This window comes from Echinops telfairi, unplaced genomic scaffold (assembly GCF_000313985.2).
Source record: "Echinops telfairi isolate 266 unplaced genomic scaffold, ASM31398v2 ScPeMD7_7410;HRSCAF=8448, whole genome shotgun sequence".
NCBI classification, from domain to species: Eukaryota; Metazoa; Chordata; class Mammalia; order Afrosoricida; family Tenrecidae; genus Echinops; species Echinops telfairi.
This window is the reverse complement of record NW_022111310.1, coordinates 17,342,223-17,352,758: the sequence shown is the minus strand read 5'-3', so window position 1 is coordinate 17,352,758 and position 10,536 is coordinate 17,342,223. Positions and strand designations below refer to the sequence as shown.

Below are 10,536 nucleotides of genomic sequence, written 5' to 3'. Positions count from 1 at the left end.
GGCCTGTCTCCCTCAGAGTTAACAGGTACGTTAGGCACAGTGCCCAGGACTCACAATGCTGATCTCCAATCGTCATCAGGTAGATTCCAACTGTTAGCAATGTCATGTGTGTCAGGATGGAGTTGTGCTCTTTAAGGTTTTCAAGAGCTATTTTTTTTCTTCTCATTATCACCAGGACTTTCTTCCAAATCACCTTTCAGTGGACACCAGCATCAGCTAAGTGCATTAACTGTTTGTATCACTCAGCACCCTACAATTCCCACCCACTGTGAAAGTCTATTCCAACCCACAGGAACCTATACAGTGCTTCCAAAGCTGCCATCTTTGTGAGAGCCTTGTCCTTCTCCTGCAGAGCAGCTGGTGGGTTCGAACTGCCGCCCTAGAAGTTAGTGGTCCAATGATTACATAATAGCACCACCAAGGCGCAAAAGTGTTTTATCTTTAATGGGAATGTAGTCCTAAAATAGAATTTATATTTATGTTTTATGGAGAAGGAGCCCATTAGGACAAAAGTTCCTAAGATACAAAACAAGCTAAACCTATTGCCATCAAGTCATTGACTCCTAGTGGCCCCACAGGGCCTAGCAGCCACCCCACACGGTTCCCAGGGCTGTGATCATTATGGAGGCTGACTAACTCAGCTTTCTCCTATGGAGCAGCTGGTGGGTTTGAACCACTCACTTTTTGGTTAGTGCTGAAGAGTCCCTAGAGCCCATCAACATCATTATGGGTCCATGACTTCTTCCTCAGTTAAAAAAAAGTGTTTTTATCTATTTAATATACTGATCTCCTGGATGGGGCAGGGTCGGGGGGTGGGGGGGTTGGGGATGCCATTGTCCAGTGCCATCAGGTCAGTTCTGACTCATAGTGACCCTATGTCCAATTGAATCAATCACTGCTGGGTCCTGGGCCATGCTCATAACAGTTGTCATGTTTGCACCTACTGCTGTAGCCACTGTGTCAACCCATCTCATCCAGGGCTGCCTTTGTCACTGACCCTCTAATTTTACCAAGCATGATGTCCATTCCAGGCACTGGTCTCTCCTGATCACTTGTCCAACGTGCGTGAGACTACATCTCGCCATCCTTGCTTCTAAGGAGCTCCCTGGCTGTACTTCTTCTAAGACAGACTTGTTTATTCTTCTGGCAGTCCTTGGTACTTTCTATGTTCTTCATCAGCAGCACAATCCAAGCCCATCACTCATTCCCTGGTTTCCCTTATTCGTTGTCTACCTTTCAGATGCCTATGAGGCGAATGAAAGTACTCCTGTACAGGACATTTATGGAAAGGTCAATGGCCCCAAAGGTTCTTTGAAATCTCACAGTGGGTAAGAAAACATTTCTCTCTATCAAGTTTAGGGTCTTAGTTACAAACAAAGGAAATGTGCTGCATTACGCCAGCAGCTTTTGCAAGGCAAAGGCTCAGCACATGAAGGACTCTACCAACACCCCACCTCCCAGTTCTCACAGCCAAGCCTGACGGGTCCCCACTGGCTTCAGGTGTCAGGGTTTCTAAGTAAAACTTCAGGCACAATGTGAGTTATCCTTTCCTGTCACATTATTTCCCATCGATAGCTTGAGGCACAGAAAGTGCTAGAAGGAAAATAATAATGCTGACCTCTCGAGAAATGGATCCTACATTTCAGACGTGCTCCCCATCCGGCAAAGAGGCATCAACGCACCGTTCTGAGGAGCACAGATCCAATCTTAAGGCGGGAGCCCCTCAGGCCTGGGTCACTTAGCCGAATGGGGCCTCGTCAGAGAAAGGCTCGAGAACCCTTTGGGGGAAACTCCATCAGTAGGATGAAGGGCAGTCTCTCAAACTGCACTAGAAAGCATCCCTTGGGGAACGTATTAGTGTCCCATGGCTGCTGTAACAAATGACCACAAGCTTGGTGGCATGGAACAACAAGAAGGTAGTCCCTCTCACGTGCGGGCTCGTGGGGCCATGCTCCCAGCAAGAGCGCCATAGGAGGATCCATCCTTGCTTTCGCCACTAGCTGCTTGGGTGGCTCCCGACCTTGCATTCCTTAGTTTGCAGTTGCACCATTTCAACTGCTCCCTCTGGGGTCAAACTGCCACCTGCTCTTCTGTCTCTTATGAAGGTGCTTGTCACTGGTTTGAAGACCCACCCGGATCATTTAGGTCCTTTCATTTATCCTCTCACTCAGGATCCTTAATTGTGTATGATATGTGCAAAGACAGCCCTCCCGTTTTGATCAAATAGGATAACACTCACAGGTTCTGGAGACTGGGAGGTGGGCAAACCTCTTGGGGAATCACCACTCAACCACAACAGGGAGTCTGTTAAAATCTCAGATTCCACCTCATCCCCAGAAGATTCAGGAACACCAGATGTCTGAGAGTGGAGCAAGCTGACTATCCGGACCTGTAAAGTCCTCATCTATAGGGCACAGGGGGTGCCTCTGCCAGCAGACCCTTGTTTCCTGGTGCCAATATGGGATATGGGCTCAGCCTGCACGGCCTCTTGGTCAGTAGTCTCAGAGGTGGGATTAGCAGTGTGGCAGGTTCTCTCTCAGGGCATACTCACAATTCCTCTGCTCTCACAGCGGGAAACACCCTGGGAGTGGCACACGCCCACCCTGGGGCTGAAGAACACAGGCTCAACACTGAACAGTGAAGGTCTGGTGTCTCCTCCACCCAATGTCCACATGGGAAAGTTCTCGGCCAGGTTCTGAGCCATGCAAGCGAGGCAACATCCAGCATAGCCTCACCTGGAGGAAGTCCTTGCCCAAGGTGGCGTAAGGGAACAGTTAGTGTCTGGGGCCCAGGAAGGCAGAGCACTACTGCCAACGCCAAGACCAGAAGAGAGAAACCACTCAGCAGGGCAGGAGCCAAGTAGACAATGAAATATGGGCACAGAGCGTCAGAGTAGTCAGGCTGGCTTTCAGAGGGAGAATAGTGGACAGAGTTTTATTTCTGCCTACCCAGCATCCTTTCTTACAATACAGGAACCCACACTCTCCGTGAGTTTACGGGGCTTAAACTCCAGAAGCATCAAATGACTCAAGTTTGGCCAATCAGAAGAATAAGTCCTGACATGATAACTTGCTCAGAGATGCGCCTGTGAGCTGCTGAGAGTCCTCTTTGGGACTCTGGGTAAAACCCTTGAGAAAGGGGCACTCTTTGGGGCCACTCCATGGAGTGGAAGAGAAACCTGGTGCCACGGTAGTCATTTCTGCCTCCTGTGGGAGGGCTTTCTTGAAGAATAAGTCAACCCAGGGAAATAAGAACTGAGAGATGAGGAATAACACATTCCTAATGGCATTGGAACTGTTAACCACCAGGTCAGCTGTTCAAACCCACCAGCCGCTCCACAGGCGAAAAATGAGGCTGTCTGCTCCCATAAAGATTTATAGCCTCGGAAGCTCTATACAGGGGGCTGTGAGTCAGAAGGAACTCTATGGCAGGGGAAATGATAACCCCTGAGTATCTAAGCCTGGCCATGCTTGATGCTAGATAATCTCTGGCCTTTTCAGGAGGTAAACCAATAAGCATCCCCTTTCAGTAAAACAAGCTACAAATGAGCATTTGCAATTTAATGAGTCCTTCACAAAATAGAAATGTTGCATGCATGACCTGCCAGGATAGGTTTAAAGGCAGAAAGTCCTCGAATTGCTGTGTCCCCCTAGACAAGCCACACTACCCGTTTTCATTTCACCCCAGTCTCCCAAGGCCGTGGGTGAGAATAAGGTTATATCGCATGACATCATGAAATACTCCACACGTTATTTGGCATCTGTAGGTGCTCAGCATGTGTCAGGAAAGAAAACAGCAACCTAAAGGAAGACTCCTCTCCAATGACCCCAAGTTGCTCAGGAAATAATCATAGCCCTCTAAGAGCCGGCCTAGGCACACTGTGGCAGGGCAAAATGGCCACCAGAGAACCTGGTTAAAGGAAGATCAGCGAGTAAAAGCCCTTCCTTTAAAAACAGCCCTTGGCACGTTCCCAGCACTCTCAAGCTCAAAGCAGTTACATCTACATCATCTGTCCCTCCAACCCATGCCATTGAAATGAGACTCTCAAATGATAAAGTGGCACAGCCTTTACAGGGGCCCCTTTGGGCTATCATTAAAATGCAGAGCCTTTGACCCCACAATGCCTCTGCTAGCATGCTATCTTCCAAAAGTACCTTCATAAATGCAAAATACTATTGATATAAGAAGTTTTGATGGCTTCTGGCCATGACAGAGTAACAAAGCCCACCCTTCACAATTAAGCAATCAGACGGGTTTTCCAGCATAGATTCAATAGTGATTTTTAGACATTAGCTAACAGGTAGTACAGGGCAGTGATCCTTACAAGAAAAACCCACAAGGAGGGGCCTACATCTGTCCCAGCTTACTGTCCGGAGAGCTTCCAGGAGGCCAATCAGAGCCCAGGGTTTGCCCCGAGTTGAAGAGACATTGCTAAGGTAAGAATTGGCTCCCTCTGTAAAGGGATAGATAGCAAATATTTTAGGCTTTGTGGACCACTGCACTACGAAAGCAACCATAATCAATACAAAAACAAGTGAGCATGACTGTGTCCCGATAAAACTTTATTTACAAAAATAGGTGACAGGTCAAATCTGTCCCATGGGTCTTTTTTGCCCATTCCTGTTCAGTTCTAAAGGCTGCTCTGGTTCTGCCTCATGAGGCTGAAATGCATCTTAGAAAGATCAAAGTGGTTCTAAGTAATATAACTGCCAAGGTAAGAGAGACTAATGGTCCTCCAAAGATATCCACATCCTAATCCCCAGAAGCTACAAACATATGAGGTTACATGACAAAAGGAAAATAAGGTTGCAGATGAAATTACGGTTGCTAATCAGAACATGAAGGAACCCTGGTGGCGTAGTGGACTATGCATTAAGCTGCTAACCACAAGGTCAGCGTTCAAACTTACTAGCCACTCCACCCACGAGAGAATGATAAGGCTGCCTACTCCTTAGAAATCCACAGGGGTAGTTCTAGTCTGTCCTACAGGATCACTAGGAGTTGGAATCAACTGGATAGCAATGACTTTGTAGATTTGGGAATCAGAGCATGGCCTAAAATAGAAAGATTACCTTGGTCTATCCAGATGGACCCAATGTAATCACAGGGCTTCTCTTAAGTAGAAGTCGCATGTGGAAGCAGAGAACCAGCATGAATGGTGTCCTTCCTGACGTAATTGACACTGACTATATAAAAATGGGGCTATACAATATAGAATTCAAGTAGCCTTGAGAAGCTGGGAAAAATAGATTCTCACTTAGGGTTTCCAACAAGAATACAACCTGGCCAAAGCTTTGATTGTAACCAAAGTAATTTCAAATTTCTGATCTGCAGAATTGTAAAATAATAAATGTGTGCTGCTTTAAGACTCTCAGTTTGTGGTAATCTGTAATCAGCAACAGAAACCTAATATATAATAGAACAAAATGTAAAAGTATCTAGAGGAATACATAAATTCTAGTGCCCAACAGAGTAAAATCCACAATGTGTAAATCAATCAAAAATCATCAAGTATAAGATATACCAAAAAATCATGGGATAGACACAGATCCCAAAATGACATCGAAAGGAGAACATGACTCGGCAGCAGCCCTAGAGCACACGGACTTCACTCTCCTCGGACGTCTCTCGCTGCCTCCGCAACCATGTCTGACAAACCCGATATGGCCGAGATTGAGAAATTCTCTAAGTCGAAATTGAAGAAGACAGAAACGCAAGAGAAAAATCCACTGCCTTCAAAAGAAACAATCGAACAGGCGAAGCAAGCAGGCAAATCGTAATGAGGCGGCGCCGCCAATATGCACTGTCCATTCCATAAGCATTGCCTTCTTATTTTCCTTCTTTTAGCTGTTTAACTTTGTAAGATGCAAAGAGGTCGGATCAAGTTTAAATGACCCTGCTGCCCCTTTTCACATCAAAGAACCACTGATAACTAATGTGGCACACCTGCCGTTCCTGTGGGCCAGGCTGGCTGGAAGGGAAGGCAATGAACTTGCATGTTGGTGGAGGAAGGAGCTGGGTGGGGCGACAGTGAATAAATATCTAGAATAAAAGCAAAGCTGATCCAAGGTGTCCTGCAGGCGTAAAATGCAGTTTAATCGGAGTGCCATTTTTTTGTTCAAATGATTTTAATTATTGGAATGCACAATTTTCTTAATATGCCAATAAAAAGTGTTAAAACCTACAAATAAAAAAAGAAAGTAGAACTTAAAAATATTAAAATAGCTATCATTATTGTACTCCATATATTCAAGAAGATAGAGGGAACGTATGGGCACATTACAGATACGGAAGACAGAAAAAAGGCAGAGGAAAAGGTCTGGAGATGAAAGATAAAGTAACTAATATAAGAAATACACTGGATGAGAATAAGAGCATATCAGATACCACAGAACCAAAGACTGGCAAACCTGAAGACGCAGAAACTACGCTAATGAAACAGGAAAAATATGGAGGAAAATTAAGCAGGACATCTGTGAGCAGTGGGGCAACTTTAAGAGGACTAATATATATGTAATTGGAGCCCCCAAAGTGTAGGTGGGGGAAGAATGACAGAGAAGATACTTAAAGAATAATGGCCCCAAATTTTCTAAACTTGGCGAAATTTATAAACCCACACACCCCACCCAGCTCAATAAATTCCAAGCAGAAAAGATTAAGAAAACTGTATCCAATTACATCATACTCAAATGTCTTAAAACCAGAGACAAACTTTTAAAAGGAATCAGTTTTTAAAAATAAGACATATTACATATTGAAGAACTAAGATAAGAATAACAGTCAATTTCTCATCATAAACAATTAATACAATGGAACACCTTTAAAATAGGGAAAAGGTAGAAATATAGTGAATCTTTAATTTTATACCCAGAGAAACTATCTTTTAAATACAAAGGCAAAATAAGGGTATTCAAAAGCTAAAGGAATTCATTGCTAGCAGGCTAACACCCCAAGAGCATTGGTTCCCAATGGAAAACTGGGAATGCCCACCATACCCATAAAAAGGGACAGGTTACAGAAAGTATGGACGAGCCTGAAAGTGGAATGAACCCTAAGTAATGGACAAAAATGGGTCGATTTATTGAGGCTAACATAGAATGCTTTTGAGACAGCCTACTCAGCAAGAAAAGGTCAGCTGCCAAACAGTATGAATGGCAGCAGAGAAGGGCAAATGGCATCAGAGAAACTGAGGGAAGTGAGACAAGTGTTGTTACACTGAGGGGATTGCAAGTAATGCCATGGAGGAATAAGACGCATAGAAATTATTGAATGGGGAACTAATTTGCTGCATAAACTTTCTCACAAACCACAATAAAATGTTTAAAAAAACCATAAGCAATATGAGTGGCTCACATGACCTAGCATGATAGTATCCTGGTCACTGATGCTTCTTCCCTAATGGAAATCAGGGCTTGACAGATTGGGTGGGGCTGTGTAAAGGGACGCTCTTTATTTTCATTCCTTATTCTACTTATTTCTGTATCCTCTAAATTGTGTCCAAAGAACACATACCATGTGATTTCAAGTGGGTTTTGTTTGCTTGCTTAAAAGAAAAAAAGCAGTCTTTAAAAACAAAGCCCTTGGCTAGGATTCAAGGTAGGCTCGCCAGACCGTCAACTTGTTGACTGACCAAATACAATGTATGATTTCAGGAGTATAAAAGCATGCGTTATACTTGTTTTCTTCAAATAGTTTCCATTTCATTGTACCCTAAATTCCACCCCCGGATTGGTGGTAGTAATGGTAGGTGCCACCTGGTTCTGACTCAAAACAATCCCGTGTACAGTAGAACAAGGCACTGCCCAGATCCTGTATCCTCCTCACAATTGAGCCCATTGTTGCAGCCCATTGTGGTACCAACTGCCTAAGCCCATTGTTGCAGTCACTATGTCAATCCAGCACCTGGAGACTTTCCATCTCGGTACACAACTGTAAAAACGGTCTCGCAGAGGTCCATATGGGAGCCTGGATTTGAGGTTCCCTGCAGCTCTATTTGGAGTGGAAGGAAGTTCAAGGAAACCTGGTTGTCCTGTTGAGGGTAGAGGGCTACAAGGCAGTGGCTGCACTCAGCGGTTAGAAGTAACATCGATGCGTCTCAGAAACTTAGAGCTGAGGACAAAAGTGAGAAACGGAATGAGATCTAAACACTATACTATTTCAATAATAATTTTAAACATATGGCCACAAGACAACAGTACACATTTTTCAAGGAGAGATCGGGTTGAGGGAGGAGCAGAAGAGCAAGGGAAGATAAGGATAAAAATAAACTAAGTAATAAAGAGAAGGCCACAAAAGATGATCCTGGACTGAGTATGACTACCTTCCAAACTCAAAAAACAAATTTGCAGCCATTGAGCAGATTCCAACTCTTACTGAACCTACAGGGCAGAGTAGAACTGTCCCTATGGGTTTCCGAGACTAATTCATCACGGGAGTAGAAAACCTCAGAGGAGAGTGGCTGGTGGTTTCAAACTGCTGACCTTGCAGTTAGGTGCCCAACTTGTAACCCACACCACCACCAGGACTCTACAAATAAGCAGGGGTGGGGTGTTTACAGAGGAAGGGGTAAGCCACAGGAAACATTTGAGTGCTTACTAAGTATTGGAACTTCACAACTATTAACTCATCTAATCTTCATAAATAACTTTATGAGATTTTATGCCACCAGATTCAAAACAAAGACAGTGAAACAGGAGTTCAGAAACTTGCCCAAGTGAGGACATACAGGCAGGAAGTAACAGAGGCAAGATTTAAATCCAGACAGGTGGGCTTCACCCCCATGAGGATAGCTTCTGGCCATACTTGCCCCGCTTACAATGAGAAAACGAAAGGCTTGTCCTCTCCATTCACAGTCACAGAAAGTCAGACTCAGAGCCTGTTCCACGCCTCATGGAACCACCACCGCTTTGTAAAGATGTAAAAACTGGCCCAGCATGGCAGGCAGGAGGCACCCTGTGGCCAACCAAGCACACCAGCCTAATGTCCCCACCCTCACCTTGCAGTAGACCACTTAAGAGGACAAACCTTGCTTCCAGCTACAAAGACACTGAGAAAGTCTCTGGGTTCAACCCCGAAGAGCTGGCATTTTTAGCTTCAAGACCCATTATAACACTGTAAATTGGCTGGTGCCTGCCACTCAGCTGGAATGACTGAGATGGGGACTCCAGCAGGGAACAAGAGGTTTTGTTGGGCCCCAGTTTGTCACGTCCTGGAAAAGCCCATGAGGCCCTGGCACAGGGTGCTGATATATTGGCTAATGTCTCATTCAAGTTGTCAGCATTTTGTTAGAGCCAATTCAGTGGGTAATTAAGAAAAAAGTTGGGACCAGATGGGGAAGCAGATGCTAGCTTAGCCACAAGAACAGTCCCATGCAAGTTTCTAGCCAAGCCTGGGGAGGGCAGGGCTGAAGCAGCGCAGCCAGGTAGGGCGAGGGTAAAGGAGATCCCCATTTTAAAGATCAAGCGACTGAGACCCAGAGAGGCAGGAGGAACAGGGGGAGCTCCTGAAAGGAGGGCAAAGCCAAATTAAACCTACTCTCAATTCCAACTCACGGTGACCCTACAGGACAGGACAGACCTGCCTCAGAGTGTTTCCAAAGCTGTCCACCTTCACACAGCAGACTGCCCCGTCTTCCTCCGTGGAGCATCTGGTGGGTTCAACCCCCAACCTGTTAGTTGACAACTAAAACTTTACCTCCCACTCCACCAGGGATCCAGAGGGAAAGAGGAGAAAAGGCAGGCAGAAGCTGGACTAAAGGTAGTCCAAGTCAGGAGCCTAAGTCCCAGCCCCAATTCTGCCTCGTCCTTGCTGCCTCGCCTCAGACATGTCACTTTTCCACTCTGTGTCTCAGTTTACTCATCTGCAAAATGGAGTCAAGAACCCCCTACTGTTTAACCCACTCTAACGAATGATGGTGTCAATGATGGTGCATGGTTCTTGGGGCTAGGAGCCAGAATGCTTGGGTTTGGTTCCTGGCTTCCCTACTTGCAAGATGTGTGTTTATTTCACTTGGCTTCAATTTCTCTACCTGTAAAATGAGATTAACGGTATATCCCTCATAGGCTTGCTGTAAGGATTCAATGAAGAATTACACTTAGAACAGCGAGCATGCTCAAATGATAATCACTGAAGAATTACACTTAGAACAGTGAGCATGCTCAAATGATAATCACTACTATTGCTACCAAGTAGCCAATAAAGACACCACCAGGACATTCACCGAACCAGCCCCAAAACTGTTTCAATATTAAGTCAAAAATAGCCTCACTATAAAATGGTATGCGGACTATGATGACAGTTACACTTCAAAAAGCTATGCATAAAATAAGAAACAAAGTCATCAGAAAAAATGTTAGTCCTGATTATGGAGTGATATACCAATATACTTATTTTCATATTCCTTTTTATGTGTGAGTTACTACTTTTACAACAACAAAGGTGAAAAAATAGCTTTTTTAAAAATTAGCATTTTCGCTGGGTTCCGTATTTATAATACTAGCTTAAGAGAACCCTTGGTGACATAGTGGTTTCTGAGTT

At 44.8% G+C, this 10,536-nt stretch overlaps 1 protein-coding gene across 1 annotated transcript; it reads left to right on the top strand.

Moving 5' to 3' along the window:
• The first annotated feature begins 5,592 nt into the window (after nt 1–5,592).
• On the top strand, nt 5,593–5,936 carry TMSB4X (thymosin beta 4 X-linked). Its single transcript, XM_004712539.4, has one exon. The coding sequence runs from the start codon at nt 5,646–5,648 to the stop codon at nt 5,778–5,780; it is 135 nt and encodes a 44-aa protein (XP_004712596.1). The 5' UTR covers nt 5,593–5,645; the 3' UTR covers nt 5,781–5,936.
• Nucleotides 5,937–10,536: the final 4,600 nt, after the last annotated feature.